Source organism: Labeo rohita, chromosome 7, assembly GCF_022985175.1.
Source record: "Labeo rohita strain BAU-BD-2019 chromosome 7, IGBB_LRoh.1.0, whole genome shotgun sequence".
Classification (NCBI taxonomy): domain Eukaryota; kingdom Metazoa; phylum Chordata; class Actinopteri; order Cypriniformes; family Cyprinidae; genus Labeo; species Labeo rohita.
Genome location: NC_066875.1, coordinates 29,304,302 through 29,325,877, shown reverse-complemented (window position 1 = coordinate 29,325,877; position 21,576 = coordinate 29,304,302). Strand labels below are relative to the sequence as shown.

General features: G+C 40.3%; 1 protein-coding gene across 11 annotated transcripts in view; it reads right to left on the bottom strand.

The window, feature by feature from the left end:
* The window catches only part of tle3b (TLE family member 3, transcriptional corepressor b), a 31,033-nt gene extending 9,768 nt beyond the window's left edge, over nt 1–21,265 (bottom strand). The window contains exons 1-10 of one of the 11 annotated variants that reach the window (XM_051114301.1): nt 20,859–21,265; nt 20,192–20,479; nt 19,410–19,510; nt 18,588–18,651; nt 16,765–16,809; nt 10,572–10,634; nt 10,374–10,478; nt 5,510–5,542; nt 2,914–3,118; nt 2,753–2,769 (exon numbers count right to left, since the gene is read on the bottom strand). In XM_051114301.1, coding sequence (XP_050970258.1) covers nt 2,753–2,769; nt 2,914–3,118; nt 5,510–5,542; nt 10,374–10,478; nt 10,572–10,634; nt 16,765–16,809; nt 18,588–18,651; nt 19,410–19,510; nt 20,192–20,215 — 657 coding nt within the window. In that variant the 5' untranslated portion in view covers nt 20,216–20,479; nt 20,859–21,265. Of the gene's footprint in view, nt 1–2,752; nt 2,770–2,913; nt 3,119–5,509; nt 5,543–10,373; nt 10,479–10,571; nt 10,635–16,764; nt 16,810–18,587; nt 18,652–19,409; nt 19,511–20,191; nt 20,480–20,858 lie in introns of those variants that run through there. The other 10 variants (XM_051114299.1, XM_051114302.1, XM_051114300.1 and 7 more) reach the window with 10 other exon arrangements.
* Nucleotides 21,266–21,576: the final 311 nt, after the last annotated feature.

Here is a 21,576-nt window from a genome sequence, read left to right as displayed (position 1 = left end):
TTATTAATATTTTTTTCATTTAGCCATTAAAATAGACAAAAAAAAAATTAAAAGAAGGAAAATTATGTTATTCGTAATATTATCCATTTTTGTTTAAAATTGTAAATTGCAACAATCAAATTGAAAAAACTGTGGAACCCTCAAAAAAAAAAAAAAAAGATAAAAAATCTTTTTAAATAATTCTAATACTTAATAGTAATTACTACTACTACTTCTTTCACCAAATCGTACATCCTTACTTTATTGTGTTTGATGGTTTCAAAAAACAAGCAAGTATACTTTAACTGTGTGTAGGTACTGTAGGAGCAGAAAAGACAGGAAGAGAGGAAGGAAGAGCAGCTGGAGCCACATGGCCCAGAACACACAGAGTGGCAGCGGCTGAGTGGCGCTCCCTCTGTGAGCACGGCTGGGCAGGCGGGCACCATCTCTAGGCCAGAGAGTGTGGCACTGCCAGTGCATGATCTCAGTGCCAAGCCCACACTCTCGGTCTGACTGACAAACCTCTATTCATGCAGAGAGAGAAGGGGAGACAGATGAAAAGGAGGATGTGGCCAAGGCCAAAGGAAGTGATCTCCAGGCAGAAGGAACTCCATGCTCTCCTGGAGGCAGCACAAAGGAATCCCGGCAGCTTAAACCCCACTCACAAACACTCTACAACAATCTCAGTGTTGCTTTTGTCAGCACTAAGCAGCCCATTTCTTTCCCCACCCCCTTCTTCTGCTAATCCAAAAGTAATAAACAGACCTAGACTGCTCTCTCAGCCTGACAGGGGAGCGTGGATGTGTGCGCGTCTCAGCTGCGGGTTTAATAGGCTGACCTTTTAAGACAGGCTTAACGTGACTCAATAAGCAAAGTCAGAGCGGTGCTATCAGATGACCCGTGACAACAGGAAGTTCTGGCGGGCAGAGAGCAGGATGGCCGCTGCTGCACTAAGCGCTAATCAGCAGCAGAGTCTGATTTCTGCAGGCATGACTGCACCCATTCACACTGCTGCCCATTCAACACACACACAAAACGCTATTGCCAAGTCAAACCTTTCTGCATATCCAGTTTAAGAGGCGAAATGGGGCAATCCAGCATTTGGGAGATAGGGAGACTTTAAGTGGTTATATGAAAACCGCAAATAAACATGACAAGAGATATGCACAGAGGGACAGACCGAGAGCTGTGGAGACAAAGACCCAAAGGAACGAGTGAAAGAGCAGTTAACAAATGGAAGAAAAGAAGCACAAGGAGAAACAAAGGAGGAGGCAATGCGATATGCTTGAATGAGTCAGGAGCCACAGACATGAGGAGTGGGTGAGGACAAATCCTTTAAGATAGAGAGTCAAAGTCTTTTTTAATTGTGATGAAATTATAGCGCAGCTAATCCCTGGCCTGCGCCTTTGCGCATTTTTTACCTGGATTAAAAGTTGGATTATACAGCAGGCGCCTCTCTCTTTTTTTATTATTATTATTTTTTGAAAGGCTTAGTGTGCCCTAATGCTGGCTGCTCTGCTCTACTCACGCCGTTAACGTGCCGCTGACTTCCCTCTTCATTAAACGTCAGGACTTAAAGGAGCAGCTCACTTCCAGAACAAAAGTTTACAGATAATTTACTCACCCCCTTGTCATTCAAGATGTTCATGTCTTTCTTTCCTCAGTCGTAAAGAAATTGACAGTTAGGGTATGTTGTCCTACATCGCCGTTTTACCCTTTTTTGTAAAGGGTGTTTGACCCTCCTTGCAAGTTCACTTTGTAAACACTTGGTCGGTTCTTCTGCAGCGATGTTGATTTTGAAGTTGAAGGAGAAAATGAGATGGAAGCTGAGAGTTTTTCGACATACCCTAACTGTCTTGAACCTGAATGCACAGTTCACGCAGAGCTAGACAAGGTGAGCATTTGAGATTAAAAAGTATATAAATTGTCCTTTTTTTTTGTTTTTGTTTTGTTTCCTTAGTACGTTTCTGTGCCTCCACTGTGATAGAACCCTTGCTGTCTATGGAGGGTCAAAAAGATTTCTTATTTCATCTAAAATAAATTTGTGTTCTGAAGATGAACGAAGGTCTTACGGGTTTGAAACGACATGAGGGTGAGTAATTGATGACAATTTTGTGTGACGAGCGAAGTGAATGGTATACGTCCACAAGAGATAAAGACCGTACTCATGAAAAAAGGGCAGATCAACCCACTTAAATGTAATTCACCATGCTGACCCATGATATTTCACTAAACGTAGAAGAAAATTCTCACTCTCACATGGTGCCGGCTTTGTAAATACATTAGCAGTGTGGTGTTGTTTGATGATGCAAAGAGCAACAAAAAAGGAAAAGAAAAGAAAAAAAACAAAAAACAAAAACCACACAACAACATCACGGCCCAAGAGATTTACTGGCAGAGAAATGCAATGCTGAAGGCCGTTTTTTCTATTGGACAGGTAAGGGAATCGTGTTCTCTCTAAAACTCACTAAGATCAGTGTAATTTACATAAATGTAAGAGAATCATGCTGATCCACTTTGACAGATGGCAGTGCAGCATCTAACACCATTGCGGTATCTGTACTTAAAGTACACAAAGAAGAACAATGCAAACACTTGCTTTAAAAAAAAAAAAAAAAAACTGAATGCACCTTTACATTGGACATGAGTAACACTCTTCATAGTATAAAACCTGCACTACTGTCGTTTTGTGTAAGGAACAGACTAAAAGTATAGTTACACATAAAAAGCAAGTAGAGACAGATCTGAAAAATTGGAAAATGACAGAACTCACCGTGCTAGATTCCCGCTCTTTATCCAAGGGAGGATGACGGAGTCGTTAAAAGAAGCAGAGAAAGAAAAACACCAAGTGAGCATTTACATTTATTTTCTTACCAAAGCATGAGTGTATCGCTTCAGGACATTTGTTTTTACTTCAGTGCATACGTGCGTTACCTCTGTGCTCCAGGTCATGATGGTTCTTCTCATCTTTGACTGGCAGGTGCGCCTGGCTGCCCAGAGCTCCCAGCGCCAGCAGTCCTGACCCTGAGCCCGTAACTGGAGGAATGCCTGGGGGCTGCAGCCCCGAGGGGTGAGGGGGCAGCTGGACCGGGGGTCCGTGGGCAGCGTGAGAAAGGTGTTGAGCCTGGAGCTGCTGCTGCTGTCAACACACACACGTACATCAAGTGGGTCGGAGGGAAAAGACATATGGACAGCACGCACTGAATAAAGGTGACTGGTTAAGCCCCTCTCTCACAGGATGCACGGAGAGGAACATTGGCACCCTAACACTTCCATTAGTGGCTGGATCAAAGCAGGACACCCTTCACAAGGACATGCCCTCCTTGAGCTCAGCAGGAACGGCTCACTCCGACACATACTACAGATTTCTAAACATGCACTGCTCTTAAACTGCACTACTTGACATGCATCTTTTTGCAACAAACCAGAAATACACAAAAAGCTTGTCTAATTAAACGAGCTTCAAACAGGATTTACACACACTCCTATCCAATTTTAAAATGAGGGTGCGTTAGGTTCTGGTATTTGTTTTGAGTCAATATGTACACACTAATTCACATACTATATATATATATATACACACACACACACACACACATACACGCACAGTCAAATGACTTAAGCAAAATGTAGGTAAACATCAACTTAACGGCATCCGCTATAGTCACCTCACAGCCCATAATATTTCAGAGAGTTTACACATAGGTCTGTGGTTACCATCTCCTAGGCTACACCACTCCTCCATGCCTCCTTAACAACAGCCAATCAGACAAGCCATTCTCTGTTTGTGTTAATTTAATAGTAGTAACACGTGGTGTCAAAGCAGTGGCTGTTTACAGAGAGAGAGAAGGATGTGCAACTTATAAAATTCAAGTAAATGTGTGTTGCATTGCATGATTTTAATACCATCTGAATCAAATGTGTTGCTCATTGCTTTTCTGTAAAACAAATTATTTTTTTTTTTTTTTTTGTCTTCATCAAAACTGCAATTAAAGCTACATTTCTCATCATGCTGCCTTCATTTTGGATTTAGACCTTTTGGATAAAATATCTAAATCCCTTTTGATGTGAAAAGATTAATACAAGTCCAATCACATACTGCTCAGAACGGCCACTGTGGTGGGAGCATTAGGTATAATTTTCACTTTAATTCCCACAATTGTTCACAGTAATTATATAATTTATCACCAGACCAATTTTGCTGGATTAACTGTTTTGTGACACATACATCCAATGCCTTCCTGAATCTACAGTGGACAGACATGCCCACATTACTAATAACTGCAAAACCCCAAATCAGTATACATCAGTACTTTAATAATGCTCAAACTAATCTCAAACGAATCCAGTCCATATAGTGCTTAAAAATATATATACACTCAGTTTCAGATGAAAAGCTGACATACACTACGATTCAAACGTTTGCGATCAATGTTTTTTTTTTTTTTTCTCTGGAAAAATTATCAAAAGTGATAGTAAAGACATTTAAAAATGTTACAAAAAAAAAAAAATTAGCTTTTAAATGTGATAATAAATCAGCATATGTGATCCTGGACCACAAAACCAGTCTGAAGTAGCATGGAGTATATTGTACCAATAGCCAAAAATACATTGCGTGGGTCAAAAATATATATATTTTTTTAATGTCCAAAATCATTACGATATTAAGTAAAGATCATGTTCCATGAAGATATTTTGTACATTTCCTACCATAAAAAAAAAAAAAAAACATAATTTTTGATTAGTAATAGGCATTGCTAAGAACTTTAAAGGCGATTTTCTCAATATTTAGATTTTTGGCACCCTCAGATTCCAGATTTTTAAATAGTTGCATCCCAGCCAAATATTGTCCTATCCTAACAAACCATACATCAATGGAAACATTATTTATTCAGTTTTCAAAAAGTTGACACTTATGACTGGTTTTGTGGTCCAGGGTCACAGAATAACTGAAGTGAAGGCAATTCCAGCTTTGCCGTTACAGGAATAAACAGCATTTTAATATGTATTAAAAGTAAAAGCTATTATAAATGTATTTCGCAATATTTTTACTGCATTTTAATCAAATAAATGCAGTCTGGGTGAGCACAAGAGGTTTTTTTTAAACAAATATGAAGAACAGTAGTGCATGTGTGAGTTGTGAACATAATTGCCAATAATGTAAGATTTGGTAAGCAGATTTAGCTCTAAATGCATAAACATTTTCTCAAGTAAAATGTAGTGCATTTATCTTTAATGCATTCAGGTTTTTTGAAGGAATCAAAATACATCTCAGCAGTCCAGCAGTGGTCATCTCATTAATGTAAACAGTGCTCATAAAGATATAATATACATTTATAAACCTGCATGAACAACCGCTACTATTCTTCCTGTAAACAGGCCATTGCTTTGACAACAACGACTAAAGGAAGCACAATACAAAACAAACACACTGAGAAGCGTTAGGGTCTAAAGAATGCTGGGGTCTCAACTTCACTTCAAAACCCCAAATATAACACATACAGAATCTATCTTTAGCAGTAGCACTGACCATCAGAGCAGGGTAGACAGCATGAGGCTGCTGCTGATGAGAGAAAAGAGACGAGCATGTCATTACACGCTCACACCGCTCACTCATGAATAACACATCACTACTTCACAAAACCACCCAGGCACATGAACGCTGAGTTGCTGACCAACACTATTTCAGCAATGAAGTGTGCTTTTGTATTTAAATGTGCGTTTTTAACCTTTCCACAGTGCTGAACACCCTTAAAAGGGTCATCGGATGCCCATTTTCCACAAGTTGATATGATTCTTTAGGGTCTTAATGAAAAGTCTATAATACACTTTGGTTAAAAATTCTCAGTGGTTGTGTAAAACAACACCCTTTTTACCTTGTCAAAATGAGCTCTGCAAAAATCAACCCATTAAAATGGATTGTTCCTTTAAATGTAAATGAGCCCTTTTCACCCCACCCCTCTTTGGGTAAGCTGTGCTCTGAGAGATTGTTTACTTCAGGCGCATTTTAGGCGCGTTTAGCTGCAAAACTTGCTAACTAGCACATTATTAGGAAAGGTGATTGCAGAGATTCATAAAAATACCTTTATACTTATTTCTGCTGTAAGTGAAGCTGGATCACGAATGATTTGCGCGAACATAGACGCATTTATGTAGATCAGGAGTCGCATTCACTGCATCTTCAGCGGCTCAGATGTCAGATGTAAAATACGACCACCATGTTCAATATTATATCCAGCAACACAACACCTCAAATCGCTCAATTGGAAGTATTTCTTGTCTAACTTACATCCCTGCTCCGGCATCGAAACAATGGAGGTCGGACTGTTACAGCTGATCTGAAGTAAGACACTCATGTCAATCAACTATTGTGGGAGCGTCCTCTGTCGGTCTCTGTCGGGAGTGGCCACTAATGGACCCCACACCAACAGGAATCCGAGAATGGCTCGATTTAAAAAAAGGGATATTATTGTTACAGATTAATTAAAAACCACTGCATGGATTTTTATCATTATAGGGTAGATTTGTACATACACTGCAAACACACATTAATGTTCAAACAGCATGTAAAAGTGAACTTTGCATCTGATGACCCCTTTAACCATTCTAGAAAGACACGCTGATCCCGATTAGTCTTGCGCTAATAACATAATAGCGGCAAATAAAACTGGCTAAACATTCGCCTTTATTGTTACAAGTCATGTTTTGAGTCATACTGAGGCCATTTATGCAGCTAGTGTGAAATCTGAAATGCAAATGAACAGAAACAGTATGCAAAATGAATCTGGTGTCCTGTATCTAAACAAAGAGCAAACCAGAAGCAAACCTCTGCCGCTAAAGTTTTACATAAAACAAGAGCATTAAAAATTCACACTGACTTCTACATAAGGTTTTTATGAAATGAACGTCCGCATCTGTATTGGTATCCACCTAAAGTAGTGAGCTAAGACAGATTTTACTTGTTTATACCTAGTTTTTTTTTTCATATAAATGATAAAAGCGCTTTTAAATAATTTTTAAAAGCCATCAATTCACCTAAGATGGCATTTAATACCAGGTGTAAACGGGGCTTGAACTTTTCATAATCGTGTATTTTAGTGTGAGGTTAAATGAAATATTTAAAAAATATATACACGCATGTATGCTCTACTATTAATATTACTTGGTGATTAGATGAATCACAGCCCTAACATATATATGCAAGTTCATGCATTACTCATTCTGTTGCTTTTTTTGGCACAACTACAGCATCATTAACATAAAAAGCTTGTCAGCTGTAACTTATTAGCAAAGCCACAGACATGTACAGCACTGCCACTTTAACAGGTCAGTGGTACCGCAGACTAAAGCTTTCATGGGCGTCTCTCTTCTCTTGCTAACCCACTTATTTGCCTCTACCCCTCCCTGTGGATATCACTCCCTCTCACAATGTCTCTCTCTCCTTTCACAATCTTCCTTCTCCTCTCTCTCTCTGTGCCAAACGCTGCTGGCTCCTGATTAACAGTGAATCTTTAATGACCCCCCCTCCCCCTCTCTGTCAGGGCACACAGATTGATCTCCTGCCATCTCACCAGCCAACAAATAAAAGCTTGTTTTTTTTCCAAGCCTGAGAGGATGTGTGCGAGAGTGTGTGTTAATTCCTGCAACAGTGCGGCAAGTGTCTGCCTGACTACATCTATTTATCCACCATCATGATGACCATGTGACTTGCTAAGTGTGTGTATGTGTGAGCAGAAGCAACAAGCCCTGCCCCCATGCCTCCCCCACCTCTCGCCAAGCTGCTCTGCTGAATGGCTAGCTGTTAAATGATGGAGCCCCGTCGACAGTTGCATTCAGGCAGATTCGAGGAAGCAATTACCTTGAAAACAGGGGTCAGAGTCTTGGCTCATTTGCCTTAATTGAATTCCAATATCTGGCTCGGGCTGTCCTGACCCAGCTCAGGACCTCCTACCCACTAGCCCAGCCCGGGCTAATCAAAGTTGGATAGCCACACTCACCACAGGAGACACGCTAAGTACTTTTATATCCAATAAAAGTTTGATTTCAGTTTATAAGTGTTTCCGTGAAATGAAAACATTTAAGGCCCATTTACACCAAGAAAGTAATGTGAAAGCATGGTTTTCAGAACATCCGACTACTAGACCTAAATAATGCGAATGTAGCTTGTCTTTGTCAAGTATAGCATTGTGTGCTTGCTCTGAAAGACAGAGGTGACACAATGCAGATTTAATCCTTCAAATAATGCACATTGTGCATATATGGACAGAAAGATAATGTCTACACAAACGTGATTAAATCCACTTGTTAGAATACTTCTGTTCTTAGTCCACTGCATAATTTAGATTAAACGCTGCATAAAAGTATCTCTGGATTAGAATCAAACACACTGCCTGACGGGCCTTTCACACTTGAACCAGCTAACCGTGGGTCATTCTAAACGCCGGGTAAACAGAATCCTGGATTTTGATTCACGTTTCATACTCCTCATACTTTACCCTGTTTAGGCCCTGTTTACACAAGTGCGTTTTTGTTTTAAAATGGCGTTTTAAAATTAATAACGATCCTCGTCTACACTGGTGTTTTCACTGCATTTCAGAAACGATCTCAGTCCACATTACACAACCGAAAATGCATGTCACATGACCATGCATGCAGGTACGTTTTGGTTCATTTACATTGAAACGCAACCCCGAAGTTTTCAAACTAAAGCGGGGTCTGCAGCGCTTTCGAAAGTCTCAGTTTTCTAGGGTCAAAAATGTAGGAGTAGTGTAAACGACAAGATGTAACCGCATCAGTGTAAAAATGCAGCCTATGCAGGCAGTAGAATAGGAAAAACATGCAAGAAGATGGGAGTGAACTAATTTTAACTTGAGTGACACATTTGTATAATGCCGTGATGACATGCGTGAGACGTAAGTGCAACAGTCAAACACGTCCATGTTTACAATGAAAAAAATTGGAATGGCAGAGCAATTGAATAAAAACAAACAAAAAAAAAAAAACTACTACCATGTCTGATATTTCATATTTGCATCAGGGTGATAGGCTGAAAGCTGCTGTTCATAGTTTTTACATAACATTTATAGTTAATAGTCTACTGGTGTTATACCTTCAGTTATTTTGAATTTGAATTACCTTGACTTTTGAGTTTTTTTTTTAAAGCATTTTCCTCTTATTATTCCTTAACATATAACATGTATAAGACAAGTTTGCACAAGATGTAGTTCATGCATCTTTTCTGTAGATTTAACAAATGATTTGTTTTAACATTTACATCATGTTGAAATAGAATAAAATTCTTTAACTACAGTTTGTCACCATTTAACATTCTCCCACTTAAAGACTGTTTATACACAGTGCAGTGTTTCTGTAACTGTGCAAAGCATGATAGCATGATGCATGTGACTGGCGGTCTGTTGCTAACCATCTAGTCATGACATTCTAACACCGTATTGTTTTATACTGCACAAGATGGGCAGTGCTAACTCTGCTTCTAAATGAAAAAAGTGAAATATATATTTTACCCGGGGTTAAAAGCAGCATTTAGAATGATGATAACCAGGGGTTAGGCACAGTGTGAATAACCTAATACAGAAACCAGTTAAATTTTCCAGAAACTCAATGCAGTGATTCAAGTATTGTTTGTGTTGGCCAAATCAATAGGCAGCTTCTCAATGCTCCTTAACACAAGCTCTTTAAAGTATTTAACATGGCTAATCACAGACAACCCTGACAGAATTAGACTTCTCCCTTTGTGTGATCAAAACAAGAGCTTAACTACAAGCCTAAACATGTTTCTCTCCACATGCCTCTCAAACCCTGTGACAAACAGACACACGGAGAGAGAAGCACTACGCGCACAAATAAACTCAAATGATCCAAACGGCACACACTCATGAGACAAAAAAACAAAACAAAAAAAACAAAAAACACAACAACGATGGCATAAAAAAGCAAACATTGTGGTGTAAACACATGACATTACAAATTAAAACAAAGTAAAATCAGACCATGAAGGGCAGGGGCAAATCTGCAGCAAGAGACTGATGGGACTAAGACACACCAACAATCCTGATCTCCGCCCAGAACACAAGTATCAACGTCTCTAGCAATCACGGATTTGCCCTTGGACTGCTTAAGAGCTGTTGAGGTGATACGTGTTGGCTTAAAAGGTTTTACAGTGGAGGATTACAGCTGATGTGTCACCTTTGACCCAAACCCCACCTGTGGGAGTAGGCTAGTTTAGCTTCTTTAGAAGCAAATTTGATTTTTATTACTATGTACTATAAATCCAATTTAGGAGCCAGGCATGAATGCATTAGTACACTGAGCTGCATGTGTGCAGGTTTGTCCCTGGCCCTGGTCAAATGAAGGAGAAAGAGGGGTATACACACGGTGAGAGGCAGATTGGGAAGTCCACGTACCCCGATGATGGCATTCAACTCTGTCATTGTCACTTGCTTAGCACGTTCAACAGCCTGCGCAACCTGCTGTTGGTGCTGGAGGAAAGAGAAAAGACAGATCAATAAACATAAAGGTGGCACTAAGATGGCACCCAGCTCATTTTATGAATAGGAATGAAGAATAGTTACCTCTTGTGACAAAAAAGGCATGATTTGAGCAAGAATTGCATTTAGCCGTTTTGCAATCTCAGTCTGAAACAGAAAAACAGAGACATACAAACAGTGCGGTTATTAAATGTTGTCAGCTCTTCTCTAATCACTCAAATGTACTTAATTCACGACGGCACGTGCTCCGAAGCTCCCGCGTTACTTTCACATTGCTGAATGCTCTAATCAAGCCTCGGCGCATCTAAACGAGGCATGATGGGATACCTCCAGAAGTCCTGATTAATGAAGTAAAAACTTCAGAAACGTCTGTCTTCGCTGATGTTGCCATGTGTCTGATTCGGCGCATAATGAACACGAGGCTCTTCGAGCGCTAATATGGTGTGTGTGGCGCACAAAGCCAAACGGCGCTCCAGCACACTGCTACTGAAACAGATCTGGCCAAATTCGCAGCTCTGCCAGGCCAAGATGGGCAGAAGGCCTGCGGTGCCCATCTGGCCAAGAGATGGAGAGAGGGAAGGAGGGATAAAGGGGGGGGTCGTCTGGCCTCAACCATCCCCCACCCACCCCCTCATTACCCAGACAGATTATTTCATTAAGATGCTGAAATATGCTAATGCTGATTTGGTGCTGGGAGATTAACGATGGCAATACTGAGCAATTACCATTTTTCCCCATGCTCCCATTCCAGCAGCACAGGAGGCAAGGAACCGGAGCCCTACAGCAATATTCAAAATGACTTTTATTGATATGGAGAGACGGACAGGGTAATCAGCCAACATGCTCTGGTTCTCCTGCATTACTCACGGCTACCTGAAGCCCCCAAGAGCTATATTTCATCATGAGCTATGCTAACGCTTCAGGATGAAAAGGAGAGAAGGGAAAGGAGAGCGTGAGGGGGGGAGGAGAGGAAGTATGGGGCGGTGAACAAATTGATTATAGGTTGGAGCAGATGGCCCAGCAGGTGAGGGAGGAGAGAAATTTCTCTTTCTTTCACTGCAAGCCACATTCCGTTCATTTTTTGGCAGCGTGACCTCTGTGCCTGTGGGAGGGTGCTGACCCTGGCACTCTGATGGATTCGCTCTCTCTTTAGAGCGGGTGAGAGTGGATGTGTTCTGACCTGTGATGAACTGTCTCCAGGGATGCGAACAAAGGATCTAAGCCCTCTCCACACCCCTTCAGAGTCATTGAGCTATTAATGCTTTTTCAGCACAGCTTTGCTACACAAACACACACTCCTTCGCAAAACAAACAATAATCTGTTGGTGTCTAAGCAAAGCGAGGGAATATTCGAACATAAAAACGCCGCCTGCTCTCATAGACCGAGGCTCTCTTTCCTCACTCGCTCCATCAGTTCACCCCCCCTACTCCCTCCCTCCCCTTGGCTTCCATTCCTGTATGCCACTCTGAGGTTGCCACAGCAACCGGTCCGCCCCTATCTCTCCCTCAGATCATTATGTAAATTGGAGCTCTGCTTGACCATAACAGGCAGTAAAATCATATTATGCGCACAGGGGCAGGTCATTAAATTGAATTTTCGGCCTGTCGATCAGATCAACTCTGCAAATTAATGTGGGATGAAAGGGGGCAGACAGGGGAGGGGGCAGTAACGGCTTCTCTTTCATGGGTGGGGTAAAGTGTGTGCGTGTGTGTAGAGAGCGAAGATTGGGAAACACTACCCATCTGCCTGAGCCAAAAAACCCTGGTGACTGTCCAAAGGAGAAGATCTTCCACAGTAATTATCAGAAATGACTCTTGCACTGATATACGGCATATGACTTGTTAATACACAACACACCATGTAGCACAGTATCTAAATACAGAAAGCCGTAAGCACCTGCTATAGCAAAACAGCTTCCTGTTGTGATCTCGGCTTGAATCAAAATGCGGCTTGTGGTAAAAATATCTACATTTATATTCATAAAATATAAATAAATAAACACTTTAGGCAAAGCACTAGGGTGAATCTCATAAAAACAAAAATGTTTATGTATCATGATCGTACAAATACGCTTTTTTTTTTGCATTGCAATCACATTTTATCATCTAATGCCATTATCCTACAAAAAACAAAAAACAAAAAACAAAACAAAACACACACACACACACACACACGATCAATTTAGAGACTATTAAGGGAATTATCAAATAACCAAAAAATCTACAAAGTAATAAACTTAGGTAAAAAAACCTTGTTTTCGATTTGATTCATGTCAATTCTTGGGGTCATGATTCAATTAAAAATCAATTCACGATTTTTCAATTTTTAAACAGGACTTTTTAAATATTTGTGTGCACAAACAAAAGATCAATAATTAAATTTTTCCAAACATTTGCCCTCACTGAAAATGGGGCAGAATGTATTTGTTTTAACATCTCCATTGCTGTTGCTGTTTTCCGAAATATGTTATCAGTAATATATCAACTAGAAACACGATTTTTGAAATTTGTGAATCGATGCAAATCGCCAGAACAGGGGTTTTCAAATTGGGGTCCGGGAAGCCCTAGGGGACCAGAAGGAAGTGCTAGGTGGTCCTTGGAAAAGCTTGGAGGAAAAAAAAAAAAAAAAAAAAAAAAAAAAAAAAAAAAAAAAAATAAATAAAAGTAAAAATTATATTACTATTGTAATACATGCATAATTATATAATTATAATAATTACAAGAGAAATAATGAATTAAATATGAATTAAAAGAATTATCCAAAAGTTAAAATAATTTAATAAAAATTAAAACAAATAATTACAAATTATAGTAAAATGAATTACAGAATTGATTATGTAAATACTGTACTTTATTTTAAAATAAATAGTTAAAAAAAAATTAATAATAATAATAATAATAATAATAATAATAATAATTATTATTATTATTATTATTATTATTATTATTATTATTATTATATAATAATATATATATATATATATTATATCTCAAATTTAATAGAAACTAAATGTTTTCTAATCAATATATTAGACTTGCTTATTATATGAATTTTTCACAGTGTAAATTGGGTATTTATACATTTTAGAATTTAGTATGATGATCATATTTGGGGGTCTGTGGCATCTAAACACCGAATCGTGATTCATGGGAATCGATTCCCCCACCCCTAGTAAAAAAAACATTGTCAAGAAATTACCACAACGCAAATACGTTTTTTTTTTTCCTTTTCTTGTGACCCAGACGTGTTTTTGTGAGATTCACCCTTGATAGACTCTATAAAACAAGCCAAAAACTAACCTACAAACTACATTAACCTCAGCTTAAACCACTGCACCATGGGATGAGAACAGGAAGTGCGGTATTGCCGAGTTCCAGAGGCATGCCGTAAGCTACTAGAAGAGCTCCCACACAGGCTGATAAAAAATAGGGCACAGGGAGTGAAAACAAGGCCCTTCAGCAGAGAGAGGCTTTCTGCTCAGCTTCACAATCCCAGGTGCTCAGTGCTGTCAAGCAGCGTGTGAAGAGCTCTCACACACAACCCTGTCAATGGCACGCCAGAAGCCATTTACCTGTTGCTGTGGGTACGAACTGAGTGCAGGGAGACACTGATGAGGATTAAATATGCTGCAAAACAACTGCACACTGAAGGAGAGCCACTCACTGACAAATGAACACACACACAGACCGCTGCACTCTCTCTCTCTCTGTGACTCAATGAACAATTACACACAAGAGGGAGGGAAAGTAGGGAGTGAGTTTGTACAGTTGAACTTACATTTACATGCTCACTCAAACATAAAAAAGCCACATATAAACATTCTGATGACAGGTGAAGCCATCCTCGCAGATAAGAAACGTTAACAAATAAACCAAAGCACTCAGTGGCATTCACACACTCGAGTTCATTCCTCCCCGCCTGACACAGCCTCCTCTAACCCTCAGGCTGAAAGGCTGCATTGAGCAGCAGCCGTCTGTACAGGGTGTCTCTGTCTTGCCCTCGCTGCATATGCAGCACAAATCCTGTTGGAACTGTTTAGTGATGTTTGTGTCTCTCTGTGCATTCATCTGCTGAAGCCGGACACAAAGGACACAGACACGACCACCTGGTTCAGTGCACAGAGCTGAGAGACAGATGTGACCCTCACTTTATACAAACACACACATACACAAAACAATATTTATATTCAAAACTGAAGATGCAATGTGTCAAGCAGCTTAAAATGTCCAGTAGGCTTGCATTTCATTTTGTTTAGACAACACAGAATTTTAATATCAGGCATTGTGTAAATAAAAACGGATTATTGGTGCATCCATAAAACAAAGTAAACGTAACAAAACAAATAAATAAAAATACAAGCCACACACACTAACCCTGGTAATCTCAAACAAATTGTGGGTTTTAAACGGGATATAAACCGAACCTAACCCCGTCAGCATTCTGTTAGGAATTCACTGGCCTGCCATGATAATGCAGGCGCATTTTGTCACCACTAGACATCTCACTCACATGTACACAAACACTTCTGAAGAGAGACTGCAGTGTGCTCTGAGTCAGTTTGCTTTGGCTCAGAATCAAATCGACCATCATCACCTTGGCAAACAATTCCTGGAATCCTGAATAAATTATTCATCCGAACAAGTTCCCTCCCCGCTGCCAGCCTTAACCCCCCTCCTCGCTCTCTCTCACCCTCTAAGGCCACAGACTGAGCTTCACTTAATGAATCTGGCTTAGTGTGTGTGCGCGCACACAAAGAACTGACCAAATATGGCCACGCCAATGATAACACACACACACACACACACACTAGTTCTGCATTCATTCAGCAGCGAGCACTTCAGGACAAAATGAGGAAGAAAATGAAGACAGAGGGAACTGTGTTAAACACAGAGGGACAGCAGATCAGGGGCCTCTGAGGCTCAGTAATTAAAGGGCTACACTGACAAGCACAGCCGTCCACTTCCTGCCCCCACACGGCAAGCCCTCCCCCTCACGCCCCGAGGCTCTAACGTACCGCAAGATTAGCGCTGACCCTCGCACCATTTCAAACTCTCGAGCGTGTTTACATAAAACAGTTATTTAATAGTAACCTGAATCTGGTGGATCCTGAAAGCACATGACAAATCTGGCACCTAGATGCATTTTCCTCCCTTTCCTTTCTTTTCCAAAAGCACTACATGAAGGGCAGACTATGTGTTATCAGACTGCTGTCATCACTAACTCCAGAGAGAGCAGGGAGTCCATGCTCTCATGAATAATTCAGGCGTTTGAGTCCACTCAGTCAGAGCTCTATTGATAAACAAAAGAGAGGCTCTGGAAAAAAAAAAAAAAAAAAAAAGCCAGTCGATTAACCTGTTTGCGCAAAGCCCCTGCACCTTCCCTTCCCTCCCTTTTCATTTTCTCTCCGTCTCTCTCACAGCTGGAGATAAGTGCCTGACAGAACCTTTCAGAAAATGCAGTGTCTGTGAGAGAGAGACATGTGGCCCAGACACACACACACTCTCGGAGTAGCTGATGGATTGTGCATGCTGTTCCAATTCACCACCCTCACACTGATACCATTAACCTTGTGAGGCCTCAGGGTGAGAACCATAAAGGGCCTCTTCAAACCGAGCCCTCCTCATATGACTATACATCATATCACTACTAATGACATAGAGAGATAGAGAAGTAGAGGAAATGGGGGTGTTGGCTGGTCTCTCTTTTAAAATGCATCAATTTTAATAACCTCACTTGGTTACAAAACCCCAATTGATCAGTTGCAGGAAAAAAAACATGCAGGCTGACAACAATTAGGACAGCCTGTGATGCCAGCCATTCACATCAATTACTAAGAGGTTAAATAACATTTCCTGCTGGACGCAGCTGACCTAATGACCTTTTCCAGGCCTGGCCTTCATCTTTCTCTTCCTTATACTTTTATTTTTACATCTGTTGCGACTGCAACTTTTTGACACTTATTTATAAGGGGAGCACTGGAAACAAAGAGAAGGAAAGGGAACGGAATGGGAAAATGGATTCAGACTTGCACAAGCCAGATTCAAACATGCACTAACACTACGCGTCCAACTACTATAATCAATTTAATCATATGCATCACTACTTCAACTGCACGCTTACATGCTTGTGCACGCAACGCCTGCGAGATCCCTTCCATGTCATTATTATCTTTCTGACCGGAATAATTTGTCATGTCAGAAGACAATAAAAATAATCACAAATTAAACTACACAAAGCACAATAAAAAGAAATGTTGTGAATGAGTAGATCACATACCTGTTTATGCATTTCAATGTTCAGCCCATAGGACATCTCATAATACTGCAAGAAGAAAAAAATGAGAAATGCATTTAGTACACAATTGTAAAATGCTATTGACTGCAGTAGCGCAAGAGTATTGCTTCTATGTATTGTGCACCCAATTTATTTCCTAGTTTAACACACATACACACACACACAAAAAAAAGTGTATACAAAGCTAGGACTCAGATAATCGCCTGATTATAGGAGTCGTAGGAGTGGAGAGCAATGTTTATGGATCTCTCTGGCAACATTGTTTAGTGGGATTTACTCACTACTAGCATTCATGAAAGTACAGTTATATTATACCAGTTACTAAACAGTTTTTTTTTTGTTAAATCTCATTTACCATTATTTACACTCCCTTTCTACACTTCTTTTTTTCCCAAACATTTATTTTCATTGAGAATTTAATTCCAGTTTCAAAGGCATCTCTGTTCATTCAAGAGAAAAGCAGTTTTCTATACTCAAAATAGCTGTTCAGACTATGTTCATCCGAACAACTACTGCAAACATTTGTTTTCTCAGAGCAGTTGTGTATTTCGTTACATTTATCTGGTAGTGGCCTTTTTACCACTCTGCATTCCTCCGAAAAATAATATTTAACAAAGGTGCCGGCATGTTGAGTCAATATCTACTGCATGTTCAAATAAGATAAGAGAGAGTGGAGCTCGGTTACACTGCTCAACCTGTGCACTATTACATCACATCCTGATGGAATTCAGTTTCCACTCACTGGACTTCTAATAAGAGGCGTTCGGAAACACTAATATTAGTGTAATTCTTGAATTGCACACAAGGGTCAATATTGAGTGAGACTGCAATCATCCTGAAGGTTGATAATGTTTCATCTGTGTCAGGTCAGGTATGTAATTTAAGACAAAAACAATTCAACACACCTCCATTGAGCATACATTGTTTGATTTTTAATTGGTTAGCTAACAAGGTGGTTGCTGTTTACATTCACTGCATTGCACTGTCATCATAAAATTCTTATTAATTGCGACCCTGGACCAAAAAAACAGTCTTAAGTAGCACAGGTATATCTGTAGCAATAGGCAAAAATACATTGTATGGGTCAAAATTATCGATTTTTCTTTTATGCCAAAAAGATTCTTAGGATATTAAGTAAAGATCATGTGCCGTGAAGATTCTGTAAATTTCCTATCGTAAATATATCAAAACTTAATTGTTGCTAAGCACTTAGTTTGGACAACTTTAAAGGCGATTTTCTCAATATTTTGAATTGTTTGCAACCTCAGATTCCAGATTTTCAAATAGTCTCAACCAAATATTGTCCTATCATAACCAACCATACATCAATGGAAAGCACATTTATTCAGCTTTCAGATGATGTATAAATCTCAATTTAAAAAAAAATGACCCTTATGACTGGTTTTGTGGTCCAGGGTTACAATTCTTGTTTAATCCAAGACTCGCCTCTGAAATGCTTTTCGCTCCAAAAATCCGAATTTTATTTAACTGAGCATGCTTGCCTTTCTCTCAATCGAATCAAGAGACACTCTGCACCTCGGGTCAGAGTGGATGGAACAAGCTGTAACTCCCTGCCCAAAACAGCCTTCAGGCATTTTACAACAAATAAAAACACCCACACTCTTATAATCTCAACACTGATCCTTCGGTACAATCAATGCAAACGCTATCACACAATAAATAGGGGTAGTGGATACTAAACACCAGCTCAGATAGCTGGCTGCTGACCCTATTGATGTTTTCAAAAACAAAAGATCAACAGATACAAGACCTCGGATTAGAAACAAACCACATCTTGCTCTTACCATGACATAATGTCGCTGCATCTCTGTCTTCTCATTGGCCAGTTTGTCATACTCCACTTTAAGACTGTAAGGAGAGAGAAGGACACAGAATGAGTTCCTACCGTTCTTGGATGGCAAAGTACATAATAAAAAAAAAACCCACATGCATAAGTACATAATATGAAATTACAAATACAAACATGAAACATGAAACTATACATTTAACAGTTTGGGATACTATATGTAACCTTGGACCACAAAACCAGTCATAAGGGTCAATACATTGTCTGGAAAAAAATACGCTTTCCGTTGATGTATGGTTTGTTAGTATAGGACAATATTTGGCCTGAGATACAACTATTTGGAAATCTGGAATCTGAGGGTGCAAAAAAAATTATAATAATACAAAAATATAAATATAAATAAAAATATTGAGAAAAATCGCCTTCAAAGTTGTCTAAATGAAGTTCTTAGCAATGCAGATTACTAATCAAAAATTGAACATGATCTTTACTTAATATCCTAATGAATTCTGGCATAAAATAAAAATCAATAATTTTAACCCATACAATGTATTTTTGGCTACTGCTATAAATATACTCATGCTACTTAAGACTGGTTTTATGGTCCAGGGTCACACACACACACACATATATAAATACACATTGGTATATTACATACTATTATACTTTTACAATTACTATGCACTGTTATGACAACGGCAAAATTAAGGTTGCACTGATGCTGCACTTGATTTATGCAGCATCAGAGCCACCTCAGAGTTTCATAACAGGTGTGAAATGAATCACACACATACGTCAAACTATTAACCACAATATTTACCTGTGGTACTGAGCTTGAAGGAACTGGAATTCATCTTTAATCCTGTCACAAGATTCTGCTACAGTGAATTTGAAGCCTGGCTGACCAGGCTGGTGAGGTGCCTGAAAAATAATATCAATCATTTATGTGAACTGCTGCGAAGTATAAACTCCACCAATATAACCCAACCTAGTCACTGATGCAATATGCTATTACACCAACAGTGTTTCTGGCTTGTCATTGTACCTTTGACTTCCTACCAACCACCATTACCAAAACAACCTACGACCTTCTCCGTTACTCCTTTTACGGCAGTCCATAGGTCTCAGGTTTTACTTTCACTGTGTTTTTGAACAAGTCATGGGTATAACCACGGGTGTCAATAACATATTTCATGCTTCACGATTTTCGGGGAAATGATATTTCATCGGAGCTGAATTGCGGTTTGTGAGAAGTGCCCAGGCGCTCCCTTGAGTTCGGCCTGTCGGTGGTTTTGAGACTCTAGTGGGAACAGCCTCCAACACTCAGCAGCGGTCGGCGTGACACAGACGGGTCACTGCGTCTAAACAGCCCCGGAGAAAAACTAGCAGCTGATTCCCCCGTTTTCCACTTTAAAGTAAAATGAAAACGCGCTACTGTTCGGAAGCAAGTTAACGGACGTCCAGGGCAGTACATCCTTGTTTAGTTTGTGCAGAAATAAAGGACGCGCCGCGCGAGGGAAACGTCACGCGTCACAATAGTGCACGGCGGTCGAAAGGGTAGCTGCCTGAGCACAATGCATCAATAAAATTTATGTTACTCACCGGATGCCGGCCCTGCGGATACATCTTGAATGTATCCTTTCCGAGGTGAAGATCCAGGGGATGTGGCGCTCTTCAGTAATCCGAGTAGATGAGCGAGAGCCCGTCCGTCACCCCTCCCTGCACTCGCGGACACACAAAGCCCAGTCCGTCCACCCGATCCACGCGCGTCTCCCACTCCTTATACCCGCTTTAACCCCTTTATCCTTCACACAGCCGAGGAGCAAGACAAAAACACAGCGCGTTGGCTCATTATCTCCAATAAGAGTCAAGCATTCAGCTGCGCGTGTGCTGTAAACACAGAATAGTTGTGTAGAGCGAGTCAAACACACATTTGCTGCTTGTCATCTGCGCTGCGAGCTGCGACTAACAAGCTGCTTACGAGTCTTCTCGCAATAACAAGATTACCTGACTGCTGTTTGCTTGAATGTAACCCGACAAGATTACAGAACTATGTAAAACACGCTAGACAAAGCAACAGAAGCCCAATCAACTCGATAAACGGGTCAAAAATTATTCACTTATGTCGAGCCTCGAAGTAAATACGGCAACAGCAGCTTTGCAAATTACAAAACAGGAACGGAGGAAATAAAGCACGGAGAGCGTTCAATTGCTAAATAAACTGTTTAGATTACAAGTGGATTCTTTTGAAAGTTATCTTGCGCGTTACCTTTCGTCTCCATAAAATCCTTTTCCGCGAACGTAAATGCAGCAGTAATTCCTTGCACCGAGGAAACGTCGAAGTCCTCCACTCGTGACCTTATACGATCAGTATTAGGCGCTGGTTGGGAATCAATCCCAACCCTAGAAAAGCAGCGCCTACAATCGCTTCGAGAATGTTTTCCTCAGTTAAGACTCGGCTCTCGCTTGAGCGCAATTCGCAGTATTCCCGTTGTTGGTAAATTCTCCCAATCCCTATTTGCTTGTTTGTTTAAAAACGTCTGATTGTGAAAAGTTTGCCTCGTACGTGCCAGCCGCTCGCAATCGCTTTGCCTAGTTTCTCCAACACTCGCAGTACCACACACAGACTGCCCACTGACACGCGGGCTCAACTACCGCGAGAACAACCGAACGCGACCAATCAAATGTCGAATAGAACTCCACCGCGCCCGACCAATCAAACGCGGGATCCCCACGTGGGGCGCGTCTGTTGTGCGCGTGCTGATTGGCCAATAAAAACCTGACCTCATGTTCGCCATTTTGGCTCTAAATAGGTTGCTTTCCCCGTAGACAAACAACTTACATGAGCGACGATTGTTCGAAGTCTAGCCACCAACTGAAATCTCAAGAGATAGATTGTAGCCTAAGAAATGCATATTACAAGCGAAATTGTCTGTTGCGCTTCTCTTCACTGATTTATGAGCGTGACAGCTGCTGTTTCAGCTGAA